Source organism: Leiobunum rupestre, chromosome 1, assembly GCF_980474605.1.
Source record: "Leiobunum rupestre chromosome 1, qqLeiRupe1.1.hap1, whole genome shotgun sequence".
NCBI lineage: Eukaryota > Metazoa > Arthropoda > Arachnida > Opiliones > Sclerosomatidae > Leiobunum > Leiobunum rupestre.
The window spans coordinates 94406430-94424756 of NC_143384.1; the positions used below are offsets into that span (position 1 = coordinate 94406430).

General features: G+C 37.0%; 1 protein-coding gene across 1 annotated transcript in view; it reads left to right on the forward strand.

Annotated features, from left to right (window-relative positions):
* The window catches only part of LOC149969005 (fatty acid synthase-like), a 30157-nt gene extending 13217 nt beyond the window's left edge, over positions 1-16940 (forward strand). Inside the window, exons 10-14 of the mRNA XM_090169849.1 lie at positions 1188-1457; positions 2408-2662; positions 13221-13335; positions 16436-16523; positions 16574-16940. Coding sequence (XP_090025975.1) covers positions 1188-1457; positions 2408-2662; positions 13221-13335; positions 16436-16523; positions 16574-16940 — 1095 coding nt within the window. The remainder of the gene's footprint in view (positions 1-1187; positions 1458-2407; positions 2663-13220; positions 13336-16435; positions 16524-16573) is intronic.
* Positions 16941-18327: the final 1387 nt, after the last annotated feature.

An 18327-nucleotide genomic window follows, 5' to 3' on the forward strand; every position in this document is an offset into this window, starting at 1 on the left:
TTAAAGTAATTAACAACAACTGTTATACAATTAAAAGGTATAACGGCCGTAGCTGTGTTTTTGGTAATAAAACCTTTTAATTGTACAACAGTTGTTGTTAATTATTTTAATATCTTAATTATGTACAAGAACTGTCCTTTTTATTAGTTAAGCCAGTAAATAGTGGTAAATAGTCGTGAAATGTTGAACAATGGTAAGTAGTGGTAAATATCGTAAATAAGGTAAATTAATGTTCGTGCCATTCTTCACTATTCTCAAGTGAACATGTTTCGTAACTTAACCGTGGACTATAAAATTAAAAAGCATGCTCTTCCAGCCGAGCTTCGGTGAGTCACAACACGTTGAAACCGTAAACGGAAAAACTGTCAGTGAGTAACCGCTCTCGACGTTATGTCCTTTGAGCGTTACGGAACGAAAAAAATTGGTCAAAATATTCGTAGAACGTTTTTCACGGGAGCTGCAAGAACTCTAATGGGTTCCTAATTCAGGAAAATTTAAAGTTTGCCATTATTTGCCATTATTTAAAACTTTTCCCATTTTATACACTAACGGTAATAATATTTGTTTAAAAAACCGAACAATGAAATATTTTGACTTGATATATGTAAAAAAATTGATATTGATATATAACTATTATTTACCACACAATGCGTATTGAGAGAGGTATATTTGTGATGTTTGGCGTAAAAGTGCTTAACGAAGGAATAGCTCTAAAGTTAACAACAAACATTAATTTATCCGACGTGGTGCGCGTTAACCTTTTCATATGATTCTTTTTAATAAAAGTTACTTTCTGACTTTTGAAACTATTCGTTCATTCGTCGTTTCTAGGCTTAAGACTGATTATTGAGAGGCTCGCGCCTTCTCTCAATACGCATATTAACTAAATCTATCAAGTTACACAAAAACTACCATATTGCACTACGTTTTTCAAAACTTATGCGTCACAAGCTGTTCCAACAGTGTTAGCAACCCAATATTCCAACGTCGCAGATTTTTTACATCTCAATTGTTATATATTGATTTTGAGAGCTCGCGCCATCTCTCAATACGCATACCATCTGCTAATTACCACCTCGGAACACTGCTGGAAATTCATAACTTTTTTAATTTCGGTCCCTTCTTTACCCGCACAATTTCGAAGAGTAAATTCGGTTTCTATAAATCAAAACCCTATTTCCGTGCAGCAAATAAAGTCAGTTCAATCGGAAGGACCCTATCATCTCTGTGGGTATTCGTTCGGCGGCTTGGTGGCTTTCGAGATGGCGCTGTTACTCCAGCAGGATTTGGGAATCAAACACGGCGTCAGCTCGTTGACGCTTTTGGATGGAGCCCCGGATTTCATGACGATCCAGGTCGAGAAGCAAGTTGGCCGTATGAAGAACATCGAAACCGAGGGACGAATCACTGCTCTTAGGGTATTTCTGCTTCGATTCGTAAACAACCAGTCCTCAGAGGTAAGACAATGTCCCTCTCACTTGGAATGCTTATCGCTGCCTATTACCATCCCGAACCGTAGACAGATATGTACTATCCTTATGACAGAAAATAATTTTTTGAACGCGTTGAATTGATATAAAACTGTCCTACCAAAAAGCGTTCAAGAGAACTTGGAGGATGCAGGAATAATAACCTCGCGGAGAGTTCAGTTTCATCAGTGGCCGCCATGCAAATGTAAATTCGACCTCCAATAAGGGTCATTTTGGGTTTGGCCATCTGTATTAAGGTGACAGAACTATGACCTTACTTGTTATTAGTTATCTTTCAGTGTATGGATGTCGCCAAGCGGCAATGAACATGAAACGGGATTTCCGCCTCTGATGACACCGAACTTTCCACCCGTCCGCTACACCTGCAGGCTTTATTCTTCCGAGCCTATCCTAACATTCAAGCCCTTAATAATGTGCAAAAGTTGATAATTTAAACCTGACCTATTTTCCGTTACACGCTTTCACGCAGAAAAAATTGTTATTAAAAGCAGACGATTTATCATTACGAAGTAGGCGAGGGTGGTACCAGAGGCTAATGATAGTACTTAGGGGCGTATTAACCATTAGGCAAAGTAGGCACGTGCCTAGGGCGCCATTTTTCTAGGGGTGCCAAAACTCTGATAAAGCCCCACGGTACATGTACTTGGCTTACCCCTACTCGAAATAAAGGTTCGGGGAAACTTAAATATATTTATTTATTTATTACAAACCGATACGCCCCTCCTTAGCTGGAAAATGCCAAGGGGCGCCAAATTTTTCTGTGCCTAAAGGCGCCGAAAGGGTTAATCCGCCCCATATACCTCCTATTCTAAGGTACCTTATCCATTTTTGGCCAAAGGGGTTATGACAGGAATTCCAAATAACATTTATATATATAATTGTGTATAGTTAAAATACTTTTATATTTTGTTGCACAGCTATTTGACAAACTGCAAAAACTTAATTCTTGGGAAGAGCAGCTGACGATGGGCAGAGAAATCTTAGCCAAGTCGACGGGTTTGGACATCGACATGGAGATCTACAAGCGAGCGGCTGAAACCTACTACCAGAAACTACTGGCAGCCTTCCAATATCAAACATCTGGGAAATTCCAGGGTGACGTCACTCTGATCAAAGCTGAGGAAAGCGTCAAATTGTCTTCGAAACTACCCCAGGACTACGGTCTCAGCAAGGTATAACGCAACATATTTGTGATGTTTCGCGTATAACTGCTTAACGAAAAAATAGCTCTGAAGTTAACAACACACATTTATTAATTTATGCGACGCGGTGCGCGTTTACATTACCCATTAATATGATTCCTTTTACCAAAAATCACACTCTGACTTTTGAAGCTATTCGTTCCTTCGTCGTCTCTATGTTTATGACTGATTATTGAGAGGCTCGCGCCATCTGTCAATACGCATATTAACTAAATCTATCAAGACATAAATACTACAATATTGCACTACGTTTTTCAAAACTTATGCGCAGTGGTGTAAACCTAAAAAACAGAACCAGGGCGCTACAATGGGTACGGCCAACTTCGATTTCGCGCGTGTTAGAAGTTGGATGTACCAGCCACTAGAAATGTACGTCAACTTCGATGTTTATCGTTATTGCAGTTCGCCGTACCTAGGTAATGACTTGAATTGGTTATAGTACTTTCCTACCATAGACCAGTGATGGGCGCGCTCGTATCTTTGGATACTTTTAGGATACGAGATGATACTTTATCCGAAAAATAAAAATTAAAATATACGATTTTGATATGATCTTCTACATTGCAAAATGATCGCGATAGAATTTTGAAGAAATAAATTCGGGAGCGAACTATATTTGAAAAGATTCTTCTCTTACCTAGCCTAGCGAAAAAAAGAGCGGAATAGAGCTAGTGCTTCCATTTTTTGTATTAGAAATTACACGATAGATTTTTTCTGGTTTATCTTCAATTTTGTTTGTATTTGAGAGGAAATATTTTAGCGCCATCTAGATATGCCGATATACACTATTTGAGCGGCGAACGTATCTCACGTGATACCGAAATATAGCCAAACCCGAAACAATGTTAAGTGATAGAAGGGAGAGGAGCGGTCAAAGGTCGCGCCGTTTTTCTGGCTGTTTTTTAACGGGGGGGGGGGGATAATTCCCTCTATCCCTAGGCAGACAGAGGAGGGAAAGCAAAGACTGATTCTAGCGATAAAAAGCTGCGCCGCGTAGACTGAAAGGCGATTTCAAAACTAAAACCAAAACTTCCAAAAGTTATTTTTCCCACCGTCCCAACTCCCACGCAGTTAGAGTGTCACGTGTGTTGCAAACTGGCAGCGTGGGCTGTGGCGATGCAATAGCTTTATTTATTTTCCATAATTTAGTTTTTGAAAATACGAAAATTAAGATCGATTCTAATCCATAAAATCAAAATCAAATATTGGAAGGTTTACTACTGAATTAATAATCAAAAGATAAAAATTGAAATATTAATTTTAATACTTCGAACTTTTGATATGAAAAAATTTGATTCTACTTTCTCGTGAAACGTACTTGAAATATTTTTAAATATACTTTTCAAAATAATGAAAACTAAAGAAGTATTTGAAATGATACTTATCTAAATCTTTAAAGATTTCTTCTGAAATTTTTCAGGCAAGGGCAAAAAAGAATTGAAAATAATTGAAACTCTCATATCTTAAAGAAATTTGAAAGATCGTGAAAAAATCAAAGGGCCAAAACTGAATAAAATGAAAGATTGTGAATGATTTTGTCGCCATCTATGCTCAAAAATATCAAAAATAAAATGATATTTACAGAAATTTCAGAGGGAAAAAATTGAAAGTATAGTATAACTGCTGCCATCTATGTAAAAAGATACGAAAAAGATAGATAGAAATTTTTTTGTGCATCACTGCCATAGACATACTAAATGAAATTGACCCACGATTTTACACGGAGCGCGTGTGCAAGCTAGACGGGAGGTAAAACTGGGGAAAGCGCCTTCTATGGGTGACACGATTAAATAAGAAATTTAACGTGATTTCACGAAAGTCACGGGTGTCGAGAAAATGATTATTTGGTAATCTGATGAAGGTGCTATTTAATTTTAATTATGCAAATAAATATATTAATTCGTAGAAAATGAAAGGTAGACAAATCGTATTGTTATTTCAGTTGGCACTTTTACTGAATTTACCTCACGACTGCTAGTTCTTGCTTAGGCTTAGCCTATTCACCGAGGTCTATTTTATTTTATGTCTGTTTCCTATGGGGTCATTCCATGACAAAACGCCTGCCACAGAACACCCGACCCCTTTCGATTTTGCCCAAATTTTGTATACAGGGTTTTTTGGGCCTAGGAAAACGATTTTGACAGTTTCATAACGATCGGTTCAGCCGTTTACGAGATACAGCATACGCGTTTTTTCAAAAGTACGCCTTGACCCCCTAAATGTTTTCTACTATATCTTAAGACATAATTATCGCAAAATCACATGTAATACCTCATTTTAAAGACAATGCGCACCCTAATATGAATATTTAATCAGAGTTGTCATTTGACGTAAATGTCATTAAAATCTGGGCCTTTAAATAATTTGACCTTTTACCTTGCCCAGACACCTCAGTCGTAGGTCAACGATTTTAGCAATTTTAAAATTCCCACTATCGAATACATAATAATCACTCAAAATCTCAAAGTAATATTTGTAGTTTTCGAGATATTAATTTTTGAAATTTACCCCTCAAATTAATGAAAATGCTATTTTATACACGAAACTAGTTGACCTACTAAATAAATTAAAAATATTATTATTTTGGTAATTTTGAGTTTAGAATATCAAATACACTAATTCTTAAATTAAGTTGAGTTATTTACATATTATTTTTAGTTTTGCATGTTATCTGTAGACAGAAGACATCACTAAATTGCTTGTCCTTAGTATAGTCTGGCGTTCAATATTATTGTAGCGTATCTTACTGCACCCTAAAATGGAAATGTGCTAGATATCTCAAGAAAACCCAATATTGCTCTTAGTCATATCGATTACGTTTTTAATAACGTAAAAATGTTTTAATATCTTTTTAATATATAATAGTTATAATTGAGTAGTTAAATATATTAACAGCGATAATTGAGTAGCGAAATATAATTTATTTAACTGTATATTCTCGAACAAAGCCCTGAAATGGATCGAAATTGTTCGTTTTGGAGAGACAGTAGTAAATGTCATTTGCAAACACTTTCGAAAACAGTTGGTATCAACAACCATCTGTCCGAGGATGACAAATTAGTTCTTAGCAGCCGAACAGCTATACCTATGTCCAAAATAAGAAACATATGTCGTCACCATGAAGAACTTTTTATGAAAAGGTATTCAACGAGTCAAAAGAAGTGTATGAATCCTTTTGGGACTCACGACGCTGAAAGAAAGAGTGGACTAAAAACTATTTCATTGGATTTGTTCAAAAAATTAAAGTTACGAGGAATTGAAGTTATCGCTGGAAATAAGTTGTGCATCCAGTGTTTTATGTCTGCTGGAAAAAAAGTAAAGGATGAACTCCAAATACAGTTGGACGTTTCAGAAGTTCACACTGCACAAGAATCACAAGAAAGCGATTCTTTTTCATTTAGTCAACCTTGTTCATCGGGAGATGCGACGCAAGACGACAAAGCTATAGCTTTAGTGGCAGTTAACGAAACTCTAATAAACTTGGGAGAATCTCCTGTTAAAAGAAGTAAGAAATATATTCAATTTGAAAGAATTTATATATGTATACATATATAAATACATATATTTTTTAACTTTTGTACAGAAGGTTTGTCATCTCGCCAAAAAACAATTCTAAGCAGGACTAAGTTAAACGCTGTGAACAATTCATTGAAACGCAAATTAGAAGAGTCAATGGAAATTTCTCTTGATGAAACAGACGATAATATGGTTACGGACGATGTTTTTAGAAAGCTCGAAGAACATCGATTATATGAGAATATTTTGAACGAACTGAGAGAGAAATTCAATAACTCCAAGACATCATACGGCGAAAAGCTTCAGATCCTGACCTTGTCATCATTTGGAATACAACGCACAATGGAGGAATTTGGAGCACCAGAATACATGGTCAAACGAAGCAGGAATCTTAAATCTAGTCAAGGAATTCTTTCGCTACCAGAGAAACAATCGAAGGGATTAATATTGACCGAAGACGTTAAATCAAAGGTCGTTGAATTTTACGAAAATGACGATAACAGTCGTATGACACCTGGACAAAAGGAGTTTGTGTCAGTTAGAAACCACGAGACAGGTCAAAAAGAACATCATCAAAAGAGGCTTGTACTGCTGAACCTGAGAGAGCTCTATAACAAATTCAAGGAAGAGCATGATTTGACGTTAGGATTTTCGTCATTTTGTTATCTACGACCACCTTGGTGTGTATTAGCAGGTTCGTCAGGTACACATTCAGTGTGTGTCTGCACCTATCACCAAAATGTCAAGCTAATGATATCAGCTCTACCGTCTCCTTGTCCTTTAAAATGTGATATCGATTTCATGGCGCTCACCGTGTGTGACACTCAAAACAGGAATTGTATGATGAGGGTGTGCAAGGACTGTCCTGGGAAAAATGGTCTACTTGAAAATGAATATTTAACGAACCTTTTAGAAGATTTTGAAAATATAAAGTTCATGCAATGGGTGACAACTGACAGCACAAAGCTCATGACCTTGAGCGAGAGTGTTGAAAACTTTTTCGACTCTTTGGCCATTAAACTACTTGAACTAACGCGTCATCATTACACATCTAAGTCGCAATCTAATTATCTTAAAAACCTCAAAAAAACTCTAAAACCTGGTGACGTAATTGTTCTCGGTGATTTTGCGGAGAACTATTCCTTCGTAATTCAAGACGAAGCACAAGGGTTCCATTGGGACAATTCTCAAGCGACAGTGCATCCCTTCGTAATCTACTTCAGGGTAGTCGAAAACGGAGAACTTAACCACTTAAATTTTTGTATTATCAGTGATACCAGAACACATACAACCAATACTGTTCACAGTTTTTAAACTTATCTAATTCCAAATATAAAAACACATGTTCCTAATGTTAGAAAGCTAATTTATTTTACGGATGGATGTGCTGGACAGTATAAAAACAAATACAACTTTTCTAATCTCTGTTGCCACAAACAAGATTTTGGTTTGGACGCTGAATGGCATTTTTTTGCCACATCTCATGGCAAGGGACCTTGTGACGGAATTGGCGGAACAGTGAAGCGTAAAACAGCAAGAGTCAGTCTTCAGCGACCAGTGACTGGACAGATTTTGACTCCAACAGATATGTTTAATTTCTGCCTATCAAACTTCGAAAATATCAAGTTCATCTATGTTAAAAACGAAGAAATTGAGCGACAAAAGGAACTTTTAAAAGAAAGGTTTTCTAAAGGCATAACAGTAAAAGGAACTCGAGGGTTTCATAAATTCGTTCCGAAATCGTTAAATGAAATCATGGTTTCTCCGTTATCTAATGACGATTCGCTAACCACAGTTAAGGTTTCGACTTTAGAATTGTCAGATACTCGAAATCAAGAGGCTGAAAACTTTAAAGTCGGAAATTTAGTAGCCAGCGTCTACAAAGGCCAACTTTACGTTGGATTAATTGAGGAAGTATCAGAAGAGTTTGGAGACTTCTTTGTAAACTTTTTGCGTCCCCCTGGTATTTCGGACAAATACACATGGCCCAGAAGGATCGATAGCAGTTGGGTGTCAAGTGAAAATGTTCTATGTGCAATTGAAATTCTTGTAGGTTTACCAAATTCGAAAGGCTATCAAATCAAAGAACACGATAAAAATAAAATTACCAAAGCCTTTTCCATGTATAAAGAAGTTTAAGCTGTTTTGTGTAAATAAAAAATTAATTGGTGTGTAAACTATAAAAATAAATGGTTTTGGTATTTCATTTTGTGTGTGGTGGGGTAAATTTCAAAAATTAATATCTCGAAAACTACAAATATTACTTTGAGATTTTGAGTGATTATTATGTATTCGATAGTGGGAATTTTAAAAATGCTAAAATCGTTTACCTACGACTGAGGTGTCTGGGCAAGGTCAAAGGTCAAATTATTTAAAGGCCCAGATTTTAATGACATTTACGTCAAATGACAACTCTGATTAACTATTCATATTAGGGTGCGCATTGTCTTTAAAATGAGGTATTACATGTGATTTTGCGATAATTATGTCATAAGATATACTAGAAAACATTTAGGGGGTCAAGGCGAACTTTTGAAAAAACGCGTATGCTGTATCTCGTAAACGGCTGAACCGATCGTTATGAAACTGTCAAAATCGTTTTCCTAGGCCCAAAAAACCTTGTATACAAAATTTTGGCGAAATCGAAAGGGGTCGGGTGTTAAAATTAAAAAAAACTAGGTCGTTTTGTCATGGAATGACCCTATGGGCAAAATTCATAATAAATTCACACACCCTTCATTCGAGGCTGCAAGGCTAGGCCGGTTTAGGGTAATAGCAGCATTCCTATGTCACCGACTTCTACGTATAATTTTTAAAATAAAAATTTATATTTGCTAACAATCATAAACGTAAATTGTTGACTGGAATAAGCTAACCAAAAACCATAATCGTGTTATCTAAATACGACATCATTCGCTAATATTATTAAATAAATTAAATTGGAAACAAAACTCACGAGTTGATCGTTGACTAGTCAGTGAGTCGCTCTAGAAACAGCAGTTACTGTTAAGGTAACCAGACGCTTAAACACGGGTTTTATACATAGATATAGAAAATAACTATATGAGGAGGCCCAACCAGGGGGAAAAAGAGCTTCTTTCTGTTATGAAAATTTCATCCCCCGTGTGGCATGCGTTATAGGGAAGAATAATAATAATCATAATCATAATTATCAGCTAGGCTAATACCCAAGGCACCACCCTAGGCCTAAGTCATCGAGCAACTTTTAAAGCCTTTAATTCAGGTGGCCGGGTTACAATGCGTAGGAGGGTGGTGGAAAGCCACGCGAGCCAACAGCTCCCTACACTAACTATTACCGTTAACCTAGACAAGTTTTTATGGAAGGGGAAACCGAACATCTCCAGGGAAAACCCCTTAAACAAGTGGGGAGAGAACTTGCAAACTCAACGCAGAAGGAGTTGTTCTGAGTTTTCACCCAGTGCCACAAGTTGCGATTGAACCCGGCTCCTCCTGCTGCGAGCCGAAAGTGCTAACCACTCCGCCACCCCAAGAAAAAATAGTCTTAAAGGTTAAAATGCCCGCTATGACGGATATACTTGGAAACTATGTATGCAACATATTTATAGGTGGATTGTAGGTAAAACGGGGCGCTGAGTTCGACAACAATAGTCTTGCGAGTGTCAGGGTAGGGGTTGTCCGCCGTAGGGCGGTCAAAGTCAAAATGGCCGATACTAGGGAAATAGATTAAACATTCGAATGCTACTGATTTATAGGTTGTTTCTAAGTGAAACAGGTGCAGCAGTGAGTTCGAAGTGTCTCGCCAGTGTCAGGGTGGGCAGTGTGCCGCCAGAGGGCGGTAAACGATGCCAATGAGTAATAAACACAGTGCAAAACGTGTAAAGTTTAATAACAATCGTACAAGCTTATTTCTTAACATTTAAAAATGAATTAAAGAGCACAATGACGTCACGTTTTCAAAAAATTAAAGTGAACAAATATCTAAACGTACACAATGTTGGCGAAAGAGCTAGGCAGTTCTCAATATTCCAAATAGGTGAAAGTTCACTTTCCAATTTAAACTGGATTTATTTATCCACATTTGACAAGTGATGTGCTCTGAAGTAATATGCTAGACCTTGCGCGTCCTAAGTGTTTTACTGAGTTAAAATCCTTTGTACAACCATAAAACATTTCAAAGAGAATGGCTAATATTAGAATCGCATTGTATCAAATACACCGTTAAATAAATTGGGATGTTCACAAAGCATTCTGGGAAAGAAAGAAACACACTATTGGCTGAAAATGCTATCTCTCGCTCATGCGCTAGAACGTATTTTCGGCTCGATGGCCGAGACAAGTTTTCTTAGCTTAGCTGTAACGATTCTAATAATACCAAAAGAGTTAAATAATTTACCAAGTTAATTAAAGAAAAAGGTCAATATAAGATAAAACGTTTTCTTAAGAATGTCTAAAGAGGAACAAATCATAAAATTTACAACGTAGCGGACGAAAGGCAAGCATAAATATCAAGAATTAGTTCCTAAAAACGATGTAGATGGCAGCATTACCTAATCACGGGATCATTTCAACCTCCCAACTTTAAAGTTTTCTTTCGTTCTCGCAAAACGTGGCCCGGCTTGTTTATTTTATTTATAGGAGCATATATTGTTTAGATCGAAATATATTATCTACTCTGTTTAGATTTACTCTTTTACCTTAAAAGCATAGTAAACGAGTTTCAATAATCAGTGTCAACATAACTTGGCAGTGAAATAAACGTTGGCACGTGTTTAATTCTTGTCTCGCTCAAAGTACCACCTTGGCCAACCTTGGATTAACAAATATCACTCTATCGTTCCCCGTGCATTTGCTAAGTGTTTGTTACGGGTTCTGCCTTGTAGAAGGTTAAGTATTACGGGAGTTTCGGAAATTCTCCGTTAAATTCGTCGAAGCGGCGCTGCTGTCGCAAAAGTCATTTGCTGGTCAGATTTTTTCCAAGTGATAGATCAAGGTAGGCACTACTATTCTTAATCCAAGGGCCAACCGAGACAAAATAAAAACACTAGATACAATTACTAAAACTGTCCGTACTAGTGGTACTCGAACATTTCTGTACATTATCGATCGGTGGCGGTGCGACTATTGAAACTGGCAAATTACTGAAAGCAGACGTAATTACTGCAGTCAACAACTTGTCTGCTTTATTTAATTAAGGTTTTAAGGTAAAAGAGTAAATTTAAACAATGTAGATAATATATTTCGATCTAAACAATATATTTGATACAATGCGATTCTAATATTCTCTATTTCTCTTTGAAATGTTTTATGGTTGTACAAAGGATTTTAACTCAGTAAAACACTTAGGACGCGCAAGGTCTATCATATTACTTCAGAGCACATCACTTGTCGATAAATAAGTCCAGTTTATGACGTTTATGGGAATGTTATTACAGATCTTGCCCGTTATTTGATTTCACTACTTTTATGGCCTAGAGTAATATTGGACGTGGCGTTTTTGTTTAAAGGACCTTGCCATTTTTAACCGAATGGTTTTTGGGTGGATTGGCATATAAAAAAACAACTTTATAGCGGACTTACAGCTAACATAATGATTTGGTCAGTTCGGAGACACTCGAGATTAATAATATACATCTAGCACCTACTGTTTTCGGAAACATTAAAACTCCCAAAAACGTCTTCGGATGTCCAAGATGAAACGTTCTATGCTCTCGACACTCCCTTATAATTAATATTCCGTGATTCATGTTGTTTAAAATTGGTAGTCAGTATGGATGGATTTTGAATTTTAAGTTTATTCACTGTAAATCGTCTCAAACATCAATGCACTGGGTTGCACTACAAAGGCTCTGGAATCAAAGTTAGTTTTCTGTGAAAACAACTTCATGTTAGCTTTAATCGCTAAAAAAACTCTCTTCGTGAAATGAGAAAACGAAAGTTTTTATTGAATTTAGACGAAAGATTTGGTTCAACTTCAATAGAACTGTTTAAATTTTTACACCAACCTGGATTGAAAAATTAAAAAACAGCAATGCCCTCAGTTACTACGAAGCTTTACCATGACAGTTCATTTTTATTCTCCGGACCGAAAGCATACGATTTCTTGAGAAAGCACCTTTGTTTACCACATCCCAACCCTCTAGGCGAATAGATAAACAAAATCGGTCCAAACTAGCTTCACAGCTGAAAATTTTAACTACATTAAAAATGAGAGTGACAAATAAGATCATCAACTTTTAATAGCAATATCTATTGATGAAACGTCAACCAAGAAACATACTGTATGGACAGGAAATGAAACTCAAGCTTCTGACGAAGTTGCGACATCAGCCCTTGTAATTATGGCTGTGGCTATCAACGGCCATTGGAAAGTCGCCATAGGATACTTGTAAATATAAGATAAAGAAAAATCAGCAGATACATCAACGATAGTCAAAAGAAAGAAGCAGTTCAAAGAAAACTTACCACAATAATCCTTTTCCAAGGACAATTTTGTATGCAATGCCAGTCTATCAGAAATATATTATTACGATTGATAGTTGTATTTAATCTTTAATTTCGGGAAAATGCTATCTGTAGTGTGGTATTTTTACAAGGCTGGTGAGGCAGAACAAGATGGGGAAAGCAGCGACTATCGCTATAGATATTTAAAACTTCAGTATTTTCTTTAATTCGTACACGCCAGAGGCGTAGGAACGTTCTAAAAGTTGGAGGGGGCAAAGTGAAACCAAAAGAGGTCTGGAGAATGGTTTTGAATTTTTGAATGGAGTCTAGCTTCTCCGAATGCATTTGCAGATTGGCGGGAAATTTAAACACAGTTGAGGTTCGATGAGCTTTATTTGCGTTTTAAAATGATAATTTGAGCCTTCTGAAGATTTCAACTGACAAAGAAGTTGGAGGAGGCAATAACATTAGTTAGAAGTTATAAAATCAAGATTTCGTGCTTTGAGTATTTTTTGCCAGTGAAGTACTAGGAAGTGCATTTAATGCGTAAATTTCTTATGGTTTTAATACAAGTAAATCTTTTCTATAGATGGTCGAAGGCAAGATTGACGTTCACACGGTCGTTGGAAACCACGTTTCTTTCCTGGAAGGACCAAGTGCCCGACAAGTGGCCCAAATAATGAACTCTCAACTAAACGCCACCTGTAAATGAATTACTGAAATTTAGAAACGCAAAATTATATAAATATAATCATAATATATTATATTACTTACGAGAAGTATCTAACTATGGAAGAATGTAATTTTGATCTAATCTATAATTATGAAACATGTAACGATAGTACATCGCCATCAAGTTAGATGGCGATACCAATTTTCGGAAGTGGGCTTTCTCTCACTTCCACCTCTTTGTAAAACATGAAGCCTATAATAAGCGAAGCCTCTAACTCCCGATACCCTCAACATAAAACTTTTGAAACGTCTTGTTTTCGACACGCAGCGAAGAAGAAATTAACGCGGCCGCCGGCCTGAGACTAGCGAATCTAGTGACCGCTATATTTAGTCTTTGTCGAGAAAAAATAGTTTGCTCTCCAACACGTCGGTTGGCAAACCTGAAACGTAGGTATAGATCATCCTTGGTTTAAAACTTTAAAGGCGAAAGGCGGGCAAGGCCTAAGGTTTTTCAAAGCGTATTGAGAAAATTATACGGATATATCGCCTTCAGAATCATGATTATTGTTCATTTGGATGTATATGAATGATAGCAAAAAATAGTTTTAACATTTATTACCTTTATAATGTAGAAATTACCAAGTTCAATCAAAACAAGGCGAGTCTCTCAAAATTTAAAATCCCCAGCCAAATCCTATGGGAATTCTACGAGCTAAAATGTAAAAAATCGTCCGCATTTTCAAATGTATTCTCGCGTATGATTCGAGGGGCTATCCAATCATTCCAATGTTAGACATTTTGTACATCCGATTTCAGATTTCAAGTGATTTCAATATTTAATTGATTAAAGTTATATAAGCTACTAAATTTACGTGATTTCACAGCTGATTTGTACACCTGAAGTCCCTCGGTATGAATATATCGAGGGGACTACATTTTCTGGCCACATATCGCCGTAACAAATCTGTATCCCTCCGAATACCTCTAGTTCGAAAACGAGACGTTTCACGATTTTGGGCGAGTTAGAGGCTTTTGTTCTTATAGGCTGCTGGTAAAACGCATTGCCACCAGTTGGCGGTATACGTCATTCGAATAAAGAACAAGGCTAGGCGCACCCCCCCCCTCTCTCTCTCATTACTTATAACTTAAGCCGCTTAACGTTAGGTTTAATAAATACGTACATTAAAACCTAAGATTGATATAATGAACTGTTCGCTCGAAAAATCCTAACACCTCATCTCGCCTGAAGAATACGGAAAACTTAAAGCAACTGTCGGCTCTATCATTGCCACCTGTATTATGAAAAGGCCCCTGTTATTAGAGACGGCCATGAATTTATCAGACTTTTCGAAAAAAAAACGACTTTAGTGGAGAGCGTGGTGCCATCTATTAATGGCAAAGGAAGCTAAAATTCAAAATAGCCATATGATAAAGTCACCAGAGAGCCATATTAGAGTATTATATATTAACAACTTATACTCTATTTAGTGGGATTTAACCTAATTAATTTATTGCATCTAAAAATATTCTTTAAAATTACTGTAATTTATGTTATTGACCAATTTACAAAAGATTCAATCAACGCGAGGGGTACCTATAAGTAACTCCTTTTGAGTCACGATGTAGCCTAACTATCTTGTTTTGATGTCCACGATAGCGACATCTGTTGCAAAAAGAGCTACTTCACGTCGAGCCGGCACTTGCTTTAATGGTTGGTCGAAAAGACGAAAACTTTAAATTATCAACCCCAGACGAAATATGTTAACACTTAATTTGATAATCTGTGCTTGAAAATAAATAAATATGGTTTTTGAATAAATTTTTTCTTGGAATTTAAGTTCATCAAAAAAGTGTTCAAATGCAAAAAACAATTGTGTAAAAACACAAAACCCAACAAGTGACCAATTTTTGCAATTCATTTTCGTTTTTGTGTACATCACCAATTTAAAATGAGCTGAATTTTAATCTCATCAAAGATCTGAGATTCCTATACCAACACAATGGGTGATACCTCCATAGAATGATCAATTCGACATCAATTCAACCAAAACTAATTTGCTCCATATGACTGAAAAAAAAAAACATTTTCACGTGTTGGCCGCAGAAGAGCTTCTTTTGGTAAAATTTTGAAGAACGATCGATTGTTCTGGCCGAGGCTTAGCTACAAATATTTCAATCAAATACCTTTCGTACACATCCTTTCATTACACAAAACTGAATAAAAATATTAAAATTAAATGCCTTAACTAATTTAAATCGACATGTTTGGTAGTAGAAGATGCTTTATTTTAAGAATTAGGAGTGTTTTCCTTCGCCAAGTAACACCGTGTTTAGCGAACTAAAGTCGATTCCGGTGCTCAAAATTGGGGCAAATTGTTGGCTCGTATGAATAGGCATTAAGATAGAAGGTTAGGGTTTCGATTATTTTGCTTAATTTATTTAAGACTAGCCTTTTCAGTTTACCTAGAGCCACATAGCGGTGAACGCGATAAATTTGTAAGCTACTGGATTTTATAATAACAAGACGTGGTTAGCAAACAAAAATATACCCACCTTTGCACCAGCTGATCTCGAAGACCTTGAAAGTAGGGCTGCTGTGGTCTCCTTTTAAAGGATCCCATGGTTTAGGAGTTTTGACGCGACAGCGTGGACCGATGTGTAATTTATACAGTATAATTAAAAGAGGAAAATCTTCAGCCTTCTGTTCGAAAGTTTGCAGTTAAAAGAAAATCTGCTTCATATAGTAAATACATTGTAGTTTTTGATGATACTTTGTTTATATGTTGATATTAATAATAATAATAACCAGCTAAGCTAAACACCACTTTAGTCTCAAGTCATCTAACGATTTTCAATGCCATAAATTACAGTGGCCGGGCTACACTGCTTAGAAGGGTGGTGGCAGTAGCGTAGCCAGAATTTTGTTTCGGGGGGGGGGGGCACACCATTGAAAAAAAAAGTAAAAAAATAAAAATATTTGTACGTACGACCATACGTTTCGGGGGGGGGCATGTGCCCCCTGTGCCCCCCCCTGGCTATGCCACTAGGTGGTGGCAAGCCACGCGAGCCAACAGTTTCCTACACTCACTATTACCGTTAACCTGTACAAGTTTATAAACAACGTTCGTGTAGCGGTTCTAGATCGAGGCTACGGAGTTGATACGGAGAGATATAAAGCGACGACGGAGGTTCAATGGAAAAGCTATGTTGACACAAACACGTTCGTAGTCTAAATGGCATAATGGAGTAGTGGGACACGGGTCCCTACAGATTACAGATTTATAAAGCCAAAGCTAAACCAAGTCCGGAAGATTACTATGATGGTAGTTTCCCCAGTGGACTCTTATTTCAAGCTCGGACAGGAGCTCTATTGATAGGCGAATGTTGTGAACAGTTATTTGGTTGTTCGCCGAGATGTGTACAGTGTGGAGCAGATAATGGAACCATTGAACACGTCTTACTGGAATGTCCGGCCATGGAGGATTTTGAGGAAATTCAAGATTGGAGAGAGTCGTCTGTTAATTTGCCCTTGGAAGAGCTCCTTGGTTTCATGATAACTAACTGGAATCCATCACTTCTGAAACATCAACTAAATAAGAGGCACCGGAAGAAACGAGAGGTCTTGCAAAGAAAGTGACCAAATTCGAAATTCCTCTGTATGAGAACCCTTATTTTATTTTTTATTTTATTTTTTTTAATGTGTAAATTTTATATATACATATCTATATATATTGTTATTTATGTGTAATGACATTTTGTATATTTCTGACTACTGATTGTGCTCCCCCAAGCGGAGCCGCCCTGATTAAAAAGGAAGCGTACTGTACGCAAATCCAATAAACTACTCATTCATTCAATTCACAATTAATTCTAATGATAACACGATATCGGTACCAATTGGTTAGATGGTTTATAAAAACTGAACCAATACGAATTTTGTACAATTATTTTTAACTATTTTATAGTATAGTTCATAGTAAGCGTGTATCAATTTTCAGAGCTGTAGGACAACAATGTTTTACCATGCGCTCCCACTATTACGTCGAGGCTAAAAGGGGTGGAGCTTCATCGTGCAGAAACCACATGCACCTTCTCCTTTCTAACGAAACGTCTTCGAGTAGCTCGGGTAAATTCTCTTGCAGAAATTGTAAGTATGCCTGACCATTTAACCTAGACTGATGGAAAAAAGGACCAACTAAATGGTTGATGAGACCTAACCCAAGTCGTGGGGGGATATCTGGACTCCACTGGCTGTTCCATCGGTTGTTAAAAGAATACTCAAGAACTGATGGTCACGACCTACTTGGTCAACAAACCATTGAGACATAGGCCTAAATACTATTTATTCTTCTTTATCATGTTAATAGAATAACAATAGTCTTTTATTAGTCGTAACTATCAGTCGATCGCTATTCAATACCATATTTAAATCTCGCTATTGGAAACGATTTCCATGCACGAGCTGTAAAAACCACTGATCGGTATTCTTCTCGATGACATTCTAGTATGCAGTGTTACCTAAATGTCACTTTCAGCTAATACCCAAGTCACCACCTTCGGCCTAAGTCATCGAGCGACTTTTAAAGCCAATAATGGTAGCCGCGTTACAATGCGTAGGAGGTTGGTGGCAAGCCCTTCATGACACGCGAGCCAACAGCTCCCTGCACTAACTTTTACCGTTAATCTCAACAAATTTTTATGGGAGGGGAAACCGAAGAGCAGCGGGGAGAGAACTTGCAAACTCAATGCAGAAGGAGTTGTTCCAAGTTTCTACCCAGTGCCGCAAGCTGGGATCGAACCTGGATTATCTTGCAGCGAGGCGAAAGTGCTAACCACTACGCCACCCCACCTTCTTAAATGCTACAATCATTTTGCATTAATGTTACTTATAAATGCAATATAAAGGGGGAAGTGGCAACCACATAATTAAAATACATCGACCATAATACCTACATAGCATAGATAATTAAGCATCATATCACTAATTCTACAGTGGTTTTTCTACAAATTAGGCAAACCCGGAG